At 40.6% G+C, this 17822-nt stretch overlaps 1 protein-coding gene across 2 annotated transcripts in view; it reads right to left on the bottom strand.

Moving 5' to 3' along the window:
• The window catches only part of LOC129001733 (delta(3,5)-Delta(2,4)-dienoyl-CoA isomerase, mitochondrial), a 40621-nt gene that overhangs the window by 12025 nt on the left and 10774 nt on the right, over nt 1-17822 (bottom strand). Inside the window, exons 2-5 of one of the 2 annotated variants that reach the window (XM_054429142.1) lie at nt 16955-17040; nt 14544-14700; nt 12010-12098; nt 986-1113 (exon numbers count right to left, since the gene is read on the bottom strand). In XM_054429142.1, coding sequence (XP_054285117.1) covers nt 986-1113; nt 12010-12098; nt 14544-14700; nt 16955-16997 — 417 coding nt within the window. In that variant the 5' untranslated portion in view covers nt 16998-17040. The remainder of the gene's footprint in view (nt 1-985; nt 1114-12009; nt 12099-14543; nt 14701-16954; nt 17041-17822) is intronic. The other variant, XM_054429143.1, reaches the window with a different exon arrangement.

Here is a 17822-nt window from a genome sequence, read left to right as displayed (position 1 = left end):
AACTTATGGTTTTCTCCATATTTCCAATGTAAACAATGGCCCAGTTCGGCAGCGTGGTTTGCGACTGCTCTCGAGGCAGTGGTCCCAATCACGCTGCGCACTGCGCAGTTGGCGGTTAGTCGCGCACCGCGCCGCTAGGAAAACAGTCTCATTAGTTTAAAAGGGATCGGTGTTCCGGCAACCGCGGAGCACGAAGCACGCAGCGTAACAGGCTTAATCGCGTCGCTAGGAAATCGCCGCTTGAACGCTGCGGTGCAGTGCTACTGCTATCTCACTCTGTGGGAAACGGGGAATTTCCGGTACCTGCGCTGCACGAATTGGCAACACGGTGGGCCTCAAACGCCAAAACAGCGACTGTTCGTACTCAAACACGGCTCTCACGACTTCCCTATCTCGTGGGGTATCTGTGTCTACTTCTTTTAATCTATGATATTACATACATGTAAAAATACAATAGCCAGATTGATTTTATATATTTTTTATTAGGAGGATCAAAATGCAGTTAAGATATTATAACATCCAGATTGAACCATGAACAGGCTGCTTATTGATTTTGTATATTAGGATCATGAGGTAGAATCGAGAAATTTAATAAACTGAATGTGAAATCTAGTGGTTTTTACTTCAATAACGATTACCTGGTAGGTGTAATTTAATAATTCTGTAACTGTAACAACAAACATAATGACTGGCTGGGTAGCTGAGTGGTTATTATAGTGCTCGCCTAGTAATCAAAAGGTCGCTGGTTCGATCCTGAGAAAAGTCAGTAGCTTATTGATGGTTCGAAACTGGACCCAGCTGTTCCTGATCATTGGCGCTTTAAATAAATGATCCTGACTAATGAAACCACTGATCTTAGTCGGTAACTAAGCTACACAGGTCATCACACACCATTTTACACTCATCCTTCACTCATATTAGGGTTAAAATATGCACCTAGGTGGGGTCCCCATCTCAATGGTTGATAATTGATAATAGATAATACCTTTTCCAAAGCAGTGAGGGAATTTTGGTATGCCTTGATGGTGGCAGAGAGAATCTTACACCTTCGTGCAACATCTTCCTCTTCACTCAGCTTTGAACCTAACGTCATCATATCCTGGAAATCCAGTCCTTTAACAAAAAATAGTATCCAAATAATACTAAAACCAAACACTAATCGAAGAAAATATTAGAGAAAAACCAGGTAACAAATTTACTCTTTCCAATTAGCTTGTTGGAGTGAGTTAAATGAGTTCAGTTTATTTATAGGTGCTCGCAGACATACAGGGGAAATCTTGCTATTTACTTCTCTTGTCTATGGAGGTAATTTCAATCAAATTACCTTGAATTTTCTCGAGAATAAGGGAACAGGCTAGTAGACAGTACTTACCTCATCTTAAGCACCTTTAAATTAGACAATTTAAAATAGGTTAAGCGACTAGTATCGAAACTGACGTTTCATTTTCAAGCCTTGTCTAACATGAAATTATTTGAAGATAATAACGCCGACATTATGTTCAAATAATTTTATGTTAGACAAGGCTTGAAAATGAAACGTCAGTTTCAAAACTAGTTGCTTAAAAAGACTACCTATCCTAGGATTGATGACGTAAGGTACGTAACCTATTTTATATTGTCTTAAATCAATCCTGGAGGCAATGCTGAATAAATTTAAATTAGGTAGTTAGTTGTATTATACAGTTTTTAGAAAATATGCCATCTACAAAGTTACACTATTGAACTATTATTAGTAAACTATCATGTTAACAATCTTTACGGTTCACAATGTGTTACAGTGGCCTCTTCACAATTCTAAATATGGTGGGCCATGTAAATAAATTTGAATTATTAAGAGTTTGATTGATCGGGAGAAAAATAAACCATTTGAATTACAAAGAGTTAATTTATAGCCTACGACCGTTTTTTAAACTAGCCTTGTCATTTCAGTTCTTAGAATTGAAAAGATTCATTAAAGAGCATTGTTTACTTAGCAGCATTGTTGTTTTACTTAACAACACGATTAAAGGACCAATGAGGTTCAAGAATTGAGAGAAAAGAAGTAAAATTGTAATGCTTTGAACTTCAACTAATCAGCTGTTTACCGATCTATATCTATAAAAGAGGAACTATATGTATGTATGTATGTGTGTATATATGTATATACGTTATGGACTTTGAAACCGCTCGACAGATTGTAATGAAACTTTCAGGCATTATTAAGCATCTTTCAAGGATGGTTTGAGTGAAGTTTGGTGCAGATCCGTCAAAAGGGCTCTGCCCCAGAGGGTTTTAAGTGGGCCAATGTCAGACTTTTTGATCTACAATGTTTACAAATAAATATAATTTAAAAGCGGAAGTTTACTTTCACCAACTGTTTTGAAGGTTTGAATAATCACAAAATTCTGTATTAGCATTAGTCATGATTTGAAATAGTGCCACAGTGTTTCTAGAGAGTGCAGCACAGAAAACTATTTTACTTTTGACTAAGTCCAAATGTATTAAACCCCAATCGCAGCACACCTGTGCACTTAACAACGTTTAAATTCTCCAATGTTAAATATTAAAACATAAAAACCTTTATCAAAGTATTATAAACAATAAAAGGGATGACAATGCCTTAATATTTTTATCTTTCCACACAATATAAAAGGCAAAGCCCTCACTGACTCATCACTAATTCTCCCACTTTCCATTTACCTAGAGGCTGAAATTCGGTAAACCGATTCTTTGGGCATTAAATAGGAAAACTAAGTAGTTTTTATTCTGATCGGGCTTTCGGGCTCCGCCCCAGTGGCTCTGGAGTTTCCCATGTTAACCTCATGATTTTCCATATTTAAAAGGAATTAATGAATCTTAACAGTTGTTTCAATTAAACGAGTTGGTTCTGTTCTATGATGTTCAATAGCATTAAAGTTACAAGGATTACCAACAGGGTACAGCACTATTATTTATGACAACAGCTAATTTGCAACCAAAAGGTGAGTGAGCGTAGCGAACGAACATTAACCTGAAAACAAGTGAGCGCAGCGAACGAGTTCCAACCTAAAGGTGAGTGAGCGTAGCGAACGAACTTCAACCAGGACGTGATTGAGCCATACGAATACTTATGAAGTTAAACGGGGCAAAGCCCGCGGGTACAGCTAGTTTAGTATGGTTGTTAACTATTGGTACGTTTAGTGGTTGATACAATGGGTCATTGCATTACTGTCAGTGGAAATGAGAGGTTATAAATGAAAACATAACCTCTAATAGAAGTTATGAGTAGTGATTGTTAATAATTAAAAACGGTCATAGGTAAAGTAGTGTACTCAAACTCGCGTAAATAGTTTTAACGACACTAGTAGAAGTTTTAAAGGCACTTGCCAAGGCTCGTACCATACATTTTCTACTCGGGTTGTTAACACTATCTTTACGTGATCGTTGGGTAAACCACTGCATTATGTAAATAACTAAGGAAGGTTCAGAATGTTACAGTCTTATCAAACAGCATATTTTAGTAACTTTACAACAAACAACAGCTTATTACACAAACAAGCTGTTTGTTACAACTTTAACAACAATTATGTAACTGTGTGTGTTCTGTAACTGTAACAACAAACAACTGTTCAAGTTTGTTACAAAAATCTGTAATTTTTGTTTGTTTTTTTTTCTATTGACTCTTGCATCATCAATGGCATTATTTAAGACAAACTACTGTGCTAAAGGTTGTATAGTTTCCTGTTATGACAGGAAGCAATCCCTCCCTTCAAATTACAGTTTTGCTGATGGAACTACTGCATGTTCCAAATCGGCCTGAACTCTGCTTGGACTTCAAAATACCCTTGTGTATCAAAATGCATGGTAAAAATAATATGAAATATTAAGAGATTATCTAGAGACTGAGATTTATCAAATGTTTCGATTTAGGCTATCAAGTGTTTGAATTACCGAGTAGACTGTATCACATTTAAGAAATCAAGATCAAACATTAAAAAAAATATTTTTCCTACTGTCACCCGACAAAGTTGGCTTCCTTGTACTGTTTATAGTACAGAAAGCTGCTAATTGCTGCATATTTATACTTTGCCGTACGGTTTATACTTTGTCGTACGGTTTATACATTACCGCACATCAGGATTCCAACAAAACAACACAAAACAGCGTGGTTCTATTATGCACGTAATCCGTGTACGCTTGGAAATAGGTTGGCAACACTTAAAGATAATAATACTATGAGCAGCTGATTGACTATTATAACTACGATTTAACCTGTCATTTCGTGTTTATAGTTTCGGTATTTCTGAACTTTCTGGACTTTTCTTTTAAACTATTTTAAAACATTCCTACGATCTTAATAAACAAGAAAATATGGTACATTCCTGTTAAAGGGAACATTCATTATTATCGATGATTTTTTTCGATTCATCGATATTCTATTTTTTGATCCGATATACCGATATTAATGAACGAGATGTCAGCTGACAACTACGATAAGTTAATATTGTTCAGTATCAACAAACAATTTAAAAATATTATATTGAAATGAAACTGTTCTGAGCTAACCTTACCTAACCAACCAACATGCTGTAACATTTTTAAATCCCGTTTCATTTACTTACATGCCTTTTCTGTTATCAAACGAAATTTTGAAATGGTAGCCCTACAGCAAGTTTGGTTAGTTATGTTAGGTTAGTTTAGAACAGTTTTACTTATTTCTCGATCCACATAATATACTATTTTCGCCTAAACAAGATCAGATGTCAATTTGTAATTTAAATGTGTTTGAAGATATTAAAACAAAAGGCATGGATCGTAAAGGAAAACAAAAATATCGATATACAGGGTGAATAAAAAGTCAAGACCCCCCCCTCTAATATTTTTCCAAGTAAATATACAGAGATATCCTTTTGGTGGTCGAGCAACCTTAGCAGGAAGTTTCATTTTATCATCTTGAAATTTTTGAGTGTCCCCCCAAAAGGGGGGATTTGGGGGGCAACTCAAATATTTTAAAAGTAAACCCCCTTCAAGTGACACCTCATTTTAAAGTGTTTACAAAAACTTAAAGAATGGTGAAAATTAGAGGTCGCTATCTCTTCTCTATCCAAAATGGTAGCCCGTCAAATGTTGTGGAAAATCAATGGTAAAATTGTTAATATTGGCTGCCATTTTGGATAGAGAAGAGATAGCGAGCTCTGGTTTTCACCATTCTTGAAGTTTTTGTAAACACTTCAAAATTAGGTGTCACTTGAAGGGGGTTTACGTTTAAAATTTTTGAGTGTCCCCCCAAAAGGGGGGATTCGGGGGACAACTAAAAATGTTTCAATAGAAACCCCTATCAAGTGACACCTCATTTTGAAGTGTTTACAAAAACTTAAAGAATGGTGAAAAACAGAGCTCGCTATCTCTTCTCTATCCAAAATGGCAGCCAATATTAACAATTTTACCATTGATTTTGCACAACATTTGACGGGCTACCATTTTGGATAGAGTAGAGATAGCGACCTCTAGTTTTCACCATTCTTTAAGGTTTTGTAAACACTTCAAAATGAGGTGTCACTTAAAGGGGCACATTTAAAATATTTGAGTTGCCCCCCAAATCCCCCCTTTTGGGGGGACACTCAAAAACTTCAAAATGATAAAATGAAACTTCCTGCTAAGATTGCTCGACCACCAAAAGGATATCTTTGTATATTTACTTGGAAAAATATTAGAGGGGGGGGGTCTTGACTTTTTATTCACCCTGTATATATCGACAGAGATCAGATCGATAGTAATGAATGTTCCCTTTAACAGGAAAGTGGGGGTTAAGCGAGTGCGGTAGTTCTTCGGTCAGCCAAGGCTGCATTGACATCTGCAACTGAGGAACTATTTCACTCCCAGTGGCATCAGAAATGGTGCTCAGGACCGTCCGAGAAGGTCAGCACAAAAAATGAAGTGCAGGCCTGTGTAGTCCAATGACTGCACCGTTCATGTCGTGGCCCCTGTCACGCTGATCTCGGCGGATCTAGGCTGGAGTCCCAAAAGACTCCCTGGTGAGGGGCAGCAGCATCACTAGAACTGGGTGTTCGTAACTGGTCTAGGACGAGGCTAGCTTCTCTGAGAACAGGACGCTCACCCAGACGTTCGGGTATAGCAGGAGCTATGCCTGAGCACTGCGGGCCCTGGGCTAAGGTGGAATGCGACCCGTGATGAGAGTCTCGGGGCACTGGGGGCCTAAAACAAGATTGTCTCAAACGGAGCCTGCTGGGCACCAGGGGGAACCCAGCAGTATGTACCTCTTACCTCTCTAATCGGGTCACTGGAGAGGCGGACTGCAGAAACCCCGTACTCGTGGGACAAACATGGAGATAAAAACGGCGGAAGCAAAAAAAAAACAAGCAATCTAGAGGCAGAATTGACTCAAAAAACACAGGCCTTAGTGCCTCAAAACGCAGAGGTAGCAACTCCTCAAACAGCAGAGGTCCTTGTGGCACCTCCAGTTCAGGAAGCTCCCCAATCTACTTTAAGATCAGAGCTCAACCGAGAGATCGATGGAACTCAGGGAGAGCTAATGGTCACAATCTCCGAGGAAGAACAACTCCTGGACGAAACCAGCGGTGATGACAAAGAAATCACGGAGAAAGCCAAGAAACTCAAGCTGCGTGACAGAATTCCAAAAATGGGAGGAGCCCGCCAAAGGAGATACAGATGGCTCAGGAAACAGGGCCACTCCATAGAAGAGGCAGTAGAACTGAGCCTGGAAGAGAGATCGCAAAACGAGGACAAGAACCAAGGGACAAACAAAAGGCCTAGATCAAAAAATACTACGCCGGAGGTCCCAAACCCGAACAAGAAGGCAAGAGGAGGAGAGGTGTTGGCAGAGGCTGGAACCCCGCATCAGAGGGTTCAACATCAACCTTCCAAGCTCTCCTTTAAACAGGCAGCAGAGGGGGTCAGAATTGGCGTAATACACACCAACTTCCCTGAAGTTATGCTTCCAAACGAAGAGATGGAAGCTGTCCAGGACAAAATCCTGCAGCTAATCTGGAACGGAGAAAACCATGAGGTCTTTCCTGGCTTTAATAGCCAACACAGGAGGCAAGGGTACCTAGTACTGGTCTGCAAGGACGAGGACACCGCAAGGTGGATCAAGTCCAAAGAAGAACAGCTAGGGGACTCTTTCCGTGTGATTCCCGAAGGAGATATACCGAAGACCAAGGTGGCAACGGCTTTCTTCCCGAACTGCAACCAGCTCAAAACAGAGGAAATCCTGCTGTGGCTGGAAAAACAAAATAAAGGGCTAAAAGCCACAAGCTGGGGAGCCCTCAACAGAATTGTGGACGGGACTACAGTCCAACTCTTCTTGGCTGTGGATCCACTCACAGGGTCAAAACTAGAGAAGGAAGGACCGATAACGGTCTACTTCAGGATGGGAATGGTGACACTGAAGCTGAAGGGCAGAAGAACAGGAGGGACTGAGGATAAAAACCCCACAGTCAAAGACCCACCTGCAGTTTCCCTAGGTGCAGCACCTCCAGACCAAGAAATTTTGGAAACAGAGGCTTCATCAAAGGAGGAGGAGGTGAAGGGACCTGTTGGCACCACACCACTCAACTCCACTGAGGCCAAAGAAAGTGAGAAAGAGAAGGAGATGAGAAGAGGAAGTGATAACACAAGAGCGGGCAGCTCTCATCACTTTCCCATTTTCCGAAAAACCAGACCAGAGAAGAGGGAGGAGAGGTGGAAGGGTCGGTCCCTCAGTAAGGTCTGAGAAAAGCCTGAGAAGACCAGAAAAAAGGGATTCAGGGTATCGTCCTCGAGGTGGGAGAGGAGGACATCACAAGGTCGGAGATTTGCCATACAAGGGCTGGACCCTCATCCAAGAACCCTGGGTCGCAAGGGGATCGATCCGAGGACTCCCAACTCAGGTGAGTAAATTAATATATGAGAGATCAGATGCAAGGCCTAGAGCCTGCATACTGATCTCTCCAAATGTAAGATGTTTTACAGTTCCAGAGTTCATCAATAGAGACCTAGTCACTATCTCGGTGGACCTGCTCACCGCCAACGGGTGCCAAAAGGCCTTAGTGGCCTCGGCATACTTCCCGAATCCTGGGGACACCTGCCCCCCAAAGGCAGTGGAACACCTGGTGCAATATGCGCGCAGCAAAGGGATGCCTCTAATCCTAGGCTGTGACGCCAACGCTCATCACATCATCTTGGGGAGCACCGACACCAATGAAAGAGGTAAGGATCTCCTAAAGTACATATTTAAGGTTGACTTAGAAATAGAGAATCGGGGTAACAAACCTACCTTTATCAATAGGATAAGACAGGAAGTCCTAGATTTAACACTATCAACCGACCTTAGGAACCATGAAATTAGAGGATGGCATGTCTCTGAGGAGGCCTCGCTTTCGGACCACACACACATTCGATTCGAGGTAGAGGCTAACCTGGAGAGGTGTTTATCCTACAGAGTCCCCAAACAAACCAATTGGAGGGGATATAGAGAATCCCTACAAATGGAGTTGGAAGGAACAATGGTACATACCAGAACAGTAGAAGGCTTGGAAGAGGTAGCGGAGTCTGTTGAAACCGCAATACAAAAAGCCTTTGAAGAAAACTGCCCCCTCAGATCCAAAAGGGTGTCGAGAGACGTACCTTGGTGGAATGAGAAGCTGAGCAGAATGAGATCAAAACTCAGGAAACTCTTCAATGTCACACGGAGGACAGGCGACCGTGACGCCTACCCGAGGGCTTTGACGGAGTACAATCTGGAAATCAAAAAGTCCAAAAGAAGGACTTGGAGGCTTTTCTGTGAAAGGCTGTCCAGCCTACCAGAAATGGCCAGACTCCAGAAAGCACTACAAAGTGAACAATCCAACCCTCTGGGCGCAGTAATGGCGAATGATGGCCATCTCACGACCAACATGGGCGACACTCTAAAGGAGATGCTAAGAGTACACTTCCCGGAGAGCTGTCCTTTAGGGGAAGGAGCCAATTGGCCCCGCCCAGGGAAGTCTCCTAGGGAGGTGGCGCTAGCCAGAAGGGTGTCGGGAAAGATGTTCAAACCAGAGGTTGTGAAATGGGCAGTAAACTCTTTCGGCCCTTTCAAATCTCCTGGGAGAGATGGCATATTCCCTGCTCTCTTGCAAGAAGGCATGGAGGTCCTAGTGGACCTCCTTGTTGCATTGTACAAGGGCAGTTATGCACTCGGACACATCCCAACTTGTTGGAGAAGGGCCAGAGTGGTGTTCCTACGGAAGAAAGGAAAAGAACCAACTCAGCCTAAATCCTACAGACCAATATGTTTAACCTCATTCATGGTAAAGGCTATGGAGAAGATCATTAACAGGCATGTGAGGGATGAGATTCTCATGAACTCAAGCCTGAATGTGAACCAACATGCCTTTATGATGGGCAAATCGACTACAACAGCGGTTCATAGCCTGGTAGTGAGAATTGAAGACAAATTAGATCACAAGGAAATCCTAGCACGTGTCTTCATGGACATCCAAGGAGCCTTTGATAATGTGTCCTATCAGTCAAATAGAGGAAGCACTGATGGACAGAGAAATTCCTCAAGAAATAGTGTGCTGGATAATGGCTCTGCTCCAAAGCAGAGAAATATCAGCCACGGTCGGAGACTCGTCGGTTATAGTCGAGGCCAGAAGAGGGTGTCCGCAAGGAGGAGTTTTATCTCCCTTGCTATGGTCACTTGTGGTTGACGGCCTGCTGAGAGAAGCTGAACAAACAGGCATTGACCTACAGGCATTTGCAGATGATCTAGTGCTGACCGTGAGAGGGAAACACAAAGGTACCATTGAGGACCTTACCCAGCGGGCGGTAGATTTCATCGACAATTGGTGTAACACAAAGGGTTTGACAATCAACCCCACAAAAACTGAAATAGTGACCTTCACGAGAAAAAGGAGAACCAAAATCTCCCCACCATTAGGGGAGTGAGGGTCAAGTCAGTCAAGGAGACTAAATATCTGGGTGTATACTTAGATCAGAAGTTGACTTGGAACAGGCACATAGATCATGTCATCGCCAAGGGAACAGGAGCCATGGGCGCCTGCAGAAGAACATTTGGCAAAAAATGGGGACTCAACCCTAGACTGATCTGGTGGATATATGAAACCATAGTAAAACCTATGGTGGAATACGCAGCCCCGGTGTGGTGGCAGAAGGCAGAGCAAACTGGGGCAGCTGCAAAGCTACAACAACTGCAAAGACTTGCTTGCACAGGAGTATGTGGCACAACAAGATCATGCCCGACAGTGGTGATGGAGTCAATTTTAGGCGCACTCCCACTCGGGCTGGATATAAAGAAAAGGGCAGCATTAACAGCCCTGAAGACTTGCAGTAAAGGAGAAATATCTTCTTTGAGAAGGACGGGTCACATGTCAATTCTAAGGGAACTCCCAAGTTTAGATATGGAGATGACGGTCTCAGATCTTATGATTAGGAAGTACGACTTTGATAAACCCTACCAAGTGGCTATAGGAGACAGAGGAGAATGGCAGAAGGTAAGGGATAAAACAGGGAAGTCGGCGATGGTGTTTTACACAGACGGATCGCGGAGGGAAGGCAGGTCGGGACTTGGAGTGTATGGGATTGGAACCTACCTCTCAAACCTACCTCTCGGCGAAACGCCGACTGTCTTCCAGGCGGAAGACATGGCAATAGAGCATTGTGCGAGACTGCAGCTGGATAAAGGCCTGAAGAGGAGAGGGGTGCTTATCCTCTCAGACAGCCAAGCTGCTCTCAAAGCAATCGACGCCTGTGTGGTGGAATCTAAAGTTGTGCAGAGCTGCAGGAGCACCCTCAAGGCCCTGAGCGAACACAACAGAATCCAGTTTGCATGGATCCCAGGTCATGCTGGGCACGAAGGCAACGAAAGGGCTGACGTCCTGGCGGGCGAGGGGGCAAAATCCGAACTCGTTGGGCCTGAACCATGCTGCGGAGTCCCAGTGAGCAAGGGCCAATCAAAAATTTTAGCCTGGGCAAAGGGACAACAGGAAAAGGTTTGGGAAAATACCCCAGGCCTGAGACAATCAAAGATGCTCATCAATCCTCTTAGTAAGGAATGGAGAAACATCTTAGACCTCCAAAAAGAAGAAATAAGCCTCTTGATAGTCTACTTACAGGGCATGGCTATGTAAGGAAGTACCTCAAGATAATAGGGCTTAGACAGACAGACCAGTGCAGATTCTGTCTCTACGAAACAGAATCAGCTGAGCACATATGGCTGGAATGTCCGGCGATAGCCTAGAAAAGGTTGAAACACCTAGGAAAGGCATTCCCGATGCCTACTGAAATACGAGAAATGGGTGTGCACCAACTGATTGGCTTCGCAAGGAAACTTCGGTTAGGTGATTAAACAAAAAGGGTGCTACAAAAGATCTTGTAGGTCGAGATAGCAAGGGGTAATAATACCCCAGCCCCATGAAGGAAAAAAACAGGAAAGTACCGAAAATACCTTTAAAGCATTTTTTTAGGCGCGGAAACCACTTCAAATTACAAAAACATACGGAACTATAGGCCTATTCTTAAAACGCGGAGCACATTTCTTGCCGAGGAAAAATAACGAAGTGATACGGACCAGGTACTACTTTCTCTAGGGCACCTATTTGTGTTGCCAGCTGAACCTAAAAACGTGTTGTATAATGTTTGAAAGACTAATTATTTATATGCTTTATAGTGACTGTAGGAAAAATATAATGTGTAACACGAGTGCAAAAGGCCTTTGCTGCACTCGAGATTATTTCGCACTCGCCTCCTCTTGTGTGCAGCAAAGTGCAACTTTGCCCACTAGTTACACAAATAACTATTGGGCCATTGGGACTACCATACCTTACTTTACTACATTTCAACTTTCTTCAGCGAGCACTGCCACAATTTTATCAGTCCTTCACACCCTTCCAATGCTCTTTAAAAAAGAATCTACAAGTTAAGTAGGCTACATTGATTGTTTTCAGTGAATATTTATTTTCCTAGAAATTTGTGTTTTTCTTTTGTACACCCCTTACAACCCCCCAACAAAATAGCACGTTCCCTTACCCGAACAAAATAGTTTCCCAGCCCCAGAAAGGACAACCGCTCTGCAATCAGCTGCAGCACCCAGCTGTGTAAAACATTCTCCAATCTCGCTGGAACAGACAGAAAACTAGTCAGTTGTTTAAATGTGTTAATAAGTGCAAACGTTGAATATCAATCATTTTTTCCATAATTGAGCTTTATGGCCCTATTACACTAGGTCACCAGGCGACGTCACCGGTGGCGTCACCGGTGACATGACTGGTTGGTGGGCATTGGTTCTTATGGCGCCTATTACACTAGGGTCACCGGTTGCGTCACCAGCCTTTGGTGACGGACCGGTGACTCTGCCCCGTGACCAGACGAGTAACCACTGGTGACCAAGATTTGTCGCTGGGCATTGAATCAAATGAGACATATTACACACAGTCACCGCGGTTGGGTCACCACTGTATATTTGTGTTCTGCAAGTTCAGATTGTTGCCAGTGTAGTGAGTGGACGTATTGTTGGAAAACTATGAAGAATTACTACTACATTCAGTTTCTTTTTCACCACCACCTTTCACAATACACTGGCTTTTTTACCGAGTCATCTTCCCTTGTTCCCTTCCCTGCATCTCGTCCCCGCTTAATCAATAACTTTTGATCACTAGACTTTTTTTTACTGAAGAGTAGTAACTTATATAACTATATAACTTAACTTAACTATAACTTAATAACTTAAACTGAAGAGTAACAACGAGGTGACAGCGCTGAATGTAGACACTGGCTGGAGTGGAGGAACTTTGGGGGTTGGTCTCACTCCTGGTGACTTCTCTGGTGTTCAGGCTGGCTGCCCGTACAGTAACCGGTGATGTCACCGGTGACGCCACCGGTGACATCGCCTGGTGACCTAGTGTAATACGGCCCTTAGTTAAATCAGTGAGGAAGCTGGAGGAAGGTGTGAAGTTTAGTTATATAAAACAAGCCTAAGGTTTGTAAGGTAAGTAGAGTAGTACTTTTGTGAGGATTGACAACTCAAGTATTGTATTTTAACATACAGAAGACAAGTGTTCCTAACACTTTTTTTATTCATGACTAACTTGAAAACTTAAAAGTTGATAACTGTGAATAAAAATTGGTTTTACCATGCCTTAGGCCCCTTATTTTATTCACTAGCGGTCACTGCTCAGAATCTTTTGCCCGAATTCTTGGTTTTGTAGTTTATCTCGTAAGAAAAAGGTAAAAATAGGCCCAATTAATATAATTTATATTGTTCTTTGTAACGGGTATTCCAAGTTAAGACTTAAATAAAATTGAGTAAAAACGATACAAGCTTTCAGCTGTCAAAACATTGCATCTAAAGATTGATATTGAACATAGCCTTCGTAATGAATTGTCGTGGAGGTCAAAATCTGATTAAATCATATGTTAGACTAAATTAAAATAGGCCTATTGTAGAAAAATGACGTATCGAATAACTTGAATATCTAAAAAAACTACTTGTCATATCGAGCTCAAAGTGTTACCAAATAAAATCATATGAAATTCCCTAACTTGTGTTAAAAAATCAAAATGATCGGACAAATTTGAGAATTTAAGTAAAAATTTAAATAAAAAAAAAATAATTTACAAGGTCCGAGAAAAACCGCCATGACGGTGCGCGGAGCAAAATTGACCAAGAAAATAGTCCGAGATAAAAATGCAATTAGGCCTAACTCGTAAATTACAAGTCTAATAAAAAAAAGTTAGCCTAAATCAGAAGAAAGTGATTAAATGTGTTTCTGAAGACGATTGTATGAATTTCATAAAGAATAAATAAAACTATTAAAAATGTAGGAATGGTTTTTAATTTGGCGGTTATGGCGCGAAAAAAGATTGAAGAAGGGGGAAATGGTTAAAGTTATCAAAGCAAATATCTCAAAAATTACAGCTCCGATAAAAGCCAAATTAAAATAGAATGATTTTTAGAACTTTCTCTAGCTATGGTGCAAAAAATTGTAATAACAACTTAAAAAACTGAAATAACATGCGTTCGAGTTGCAACGGCAGTCGAACACTTATGAAGAAACGGTGCTTGCGTAAAGACCGGAGTTAGTCTCTAACATAAATCGATAGTATCGTGCTAGGCTAGGTAGCCTATGTTAGGAGATGAAGAACATCAAGAAGTCTAAATATGAACGAGTCAGCCTATAAAATGTGTTAAAGTATAATTAATTAATTAGTGAAGTGAAATTATATCAGGATGAACTTGTAGGACTAACTTAGTAGGCCAATGTAGGCTATGCCATAAAGACACCATGGATCTTCATATTGACTAAGACCCTGTCTCATTTTAGTATTTATTTTAGGCTTTATTTTAGTATTTAAGGTGTAACAATGTAAATTCTAACTGTTAAATGTATAGACAAATAATTGAAACGTTAAGTTATAGTCTTTTTTACATGTTTTACACACCATGATGGTTTTTCTGTTTATTTTTTCTTCTGTTTGCTGGGAATGACTTTTTTCTGATGAGATGTAACTTATTAAGGCCTATCTATTTAGTATTTATAGTATAGTTTTTACACAATTCTTACAGCCACATCGTGTTGTTGAGCGCATTTAGACGGTCGGCTCTGTTGAGTTCAACATGGTAAACATATGGTTGAGGCACGGAGACAGCTAAAGTCTTGAAATTACCAACTGAACCTGCCTCTGAGGACATGCTGCACTTGGCAATCTCGAGGAGGTTTCCTGTGAACATTTTATGTTTTGACAGCTAAGAAAAAGGTTATTTTAGACACAGACTTTAAATATAGGCCAATATGAGTTTTCAGGTACCTTAATTTCAGTTAAATGGTGAAAAGCTTGATGGTAATTTATACTAAGTTTGGTAAGAGGATGTTATTACAATTTGCTTCAGTTATTACGAGTTTAACAATTTTTTTGTTGAAAAAAGTGACACATAAAGGCGGCTCCAGACATGCGCAATTCGCCGAACTTGAAATATTTGACGTTCGGCAATCTAGTTAGTTGTCTTGCTATTCGCCGATTAACGAGCAGACATCAATACACACATGTGTTATTTTTGGAGTAACTGTTTGTTTCGGGGATAACAAGTATTTGTTCACTTTGATGTGTGCAAAAATACTAACAATGAACGGGAAAACACGCGCACGAATGTTTGCTGCTTGCCAAATAGCAGAGAGCAAATAGAGGTTAACTGTAAGAAAGGACCATGAGGTCCTACGTTCGCTTCAATAAAGAAGCATTTTGATTTCATTTTATTCATTCATTTCAAATAGACAAACCCCTATCCACACACTACTCGGGATTCGGCGAATGGTGCATGTCTGGAGCCGCCTTTATAGACTTGTGGGCCATCATCTGTATGGATGTTCCACCTGGTAGGCAGATTCAATCAAAGTAAAATGTTTGGTTTTTTGTCATTTTTATATCTAGTGTCAATCCAAAAGCCTATGGAAATACAATATTAATCTAATGTTTGTGAAACACTTCTAGAAAACACTTCAACAAATTTGTATGTAGCCTATATCTCACTAGATGTTCATTCAACAATAGGCCTACCCCCGCCGCAGCAATCCTGCCGACTAGACTAAGTGAATTAAAATTTCCATTTTATTGATTAGTTTTTAATTAAATATACTTAAATAACATTAGGGTTAAGAAGTACCTTGGTTTGCTGCTACAAGGAAACTAATAAAGTGTGTTTAAATATTAATAGCTTAGTATCAAATAAATAAATTTGCCAATTTTGATCAAAATATATCCATAGACAAGCAAACTACATTTTACAATATTCTCCATAAGAAGAGAGGATGAACATGAGAACATGATTTATGAGAATTTTAAATTAAATTTTATTTTGAATTTTCTCCATTAGGCCAGGCGCACACAGGCGATTTTGAGTTGCGCAACAGTTGCCCGACTAATCGGGGGACTGTTGCGCAACTCTCTCGGAGACTCTGAAGTCTAGCGACAGTTGAGCTGGAGTGCGCACACAGGCAACTTTTTAGTCGCGGATCTAGTCTTGAGACGTGTTGGAAATACATTCGTTACAGCGTTCCGGATGGATTTCAATGATACAGCCGTAGTATGTGCTTTGTTGCTGAAGTTTCGCGCGCGAAAGAAAAAGAGAAGATACTGGGTTCATCCCATATATATAGTGAGCGACTTGTGAAAGGACAGAGTCAATGACTTTAAATATAGTCGGCCTCTTCTCAACTTCATCAATTAATTGTTCGACATCCTCACCACGCACACTCATACTTGCAATTTTCTAAAATCTTCACACAACAAGAGAGCAAACACTAGTGACAGTTCTGGCCACGAGTAGTTGAATTCCTGGGGTGAGACTGAGCGACACAGTAACTATTTAGTTGCATGTGTGCGCATCTACACTTGTTTCAATGGATACCAAACCTGGAGCGACAGTCCCGCAACAATTCAGTCGCAGAGCAGTCGCTGGCAAATTGGGTCCGGGAACATCGGTTGCAACAGTTGCGCGACTGTCCCCAGACTGTTTCCTTCGTGTGCGCACTCCAATTTAAAACAATGTTGAACATTTTAGTCGGGCAACTGTTGCGCGACTCAAAATCGCCTGTGTGCGCCTGGCCTTACCAATAACCGTACAAAAACACTTTGATATACTAAATTATTTGGTTTTTTTAAGCTAAAAAGGTCTAGAGATAAATAGGAAAATTTTGTGTTTTAAGGGTCAAAAATTAGAAAAACCAATTTTTACATCATGCTGGTTTGCGAACTCATTCAAGTTTAAAATCGGACAAAAATTACTCAAGTTATCGCCTTCACAGACACACACACACATATATATATATACAGATATAAAAACTTTAACAAATAGTTTTTTTTTGCCTCTAGAGACATCAATAATGAAAAAGTAAATCGGTCCTGGGCTCAAGTCTTACCATGAGACCTAAGGTAATAGCTACTTTCCCTATAGAGAAATTTGCTAAAATAAACTCACTTTGACAACCAGTTCTTGAAAGCTGCAAAACTGTCTTCAACATTTTTGAGGAGGGTTATATTCAAAGTTTGGGAAGATATAATGATCTGCAAATAAAGGACTAATGTAAAAGTGAACAAAATAACTATTTAATTTTTTAATTCAATCAAGGTTAACCTTAGATTGGGTAAAGTTCCACAGATAATCTGCAATGTATTATCGGATTAAATATCAATATCCTACTTATCTATATCTATAAAAGAGGAACTATGTATGTATGTGTGTGTGTGTGTATATACGTTATGGACTCCGAAACCGCTCGACAGATTGTAATGAAACTTTCAGGCATTATTAAGCATCTTTCTAGGATGGTTCGAGTGAAGTTTGGTGCAGATACGTCAAAAGGGCTCTGCCCCAGAGGGTTTTAAGTGGGCCAATGTCAGACTTTTTGATCTACAATGTTTACAAATAAATATAATTTAAAAGCAGATGTTTACTTTCACCAACTGTTTTGTAGGTTTGAATAATCACAACATTCTGTATTAGTATTAGTCATGATTTGAAATAGTGCCACAGTGTTTCTACAGATTGCAGCACAGAAAACTATTTTACTTTTGAATAAGTCCAAATGTATTAAACCCCAATCGCAGCACACCTGTGCACTTAACAACGTTTAAATTCTCCAATGTTAAATATTAAAACATAAAAACCTTTATCAAAGTACTGTATTATAAACAATAAAAGGGATGACTTTTTTAAATTCATGACAACAGCTAATTTGCAACCAAAAGGTGAGTGAGCGTAGCGAACGAACATCAACCTGGAGCACAGAAAACGTAGTTATAGTAGTACGTTTTCTGTGCCTGGAGGCGAGTAAGCGTAGCGAACG

This window comes from Macrosteles quadrilineatus, unplaced genomic scaffold (genome assembly GCF_028750875.1).
Source record: "Macrosteles quadrilineatus isolate MER2022 unplaced genomic scaffold, UCM_ALF_1.0 Scaffold_8__2_contigs__length_117827958, whole genome shotgun sequence".
Lineage (NCBI taxonomy): Eukaryota > Metazoa > Arthropoda > Insecta > Hemiptera > Cicadellidae > Macrosteles > Macrosteles quadrilineatus.
Note: the sequence above shows the minus strand (reverse complement) of the source record. Positions and strands in the feature narration are given on the sequence as shown.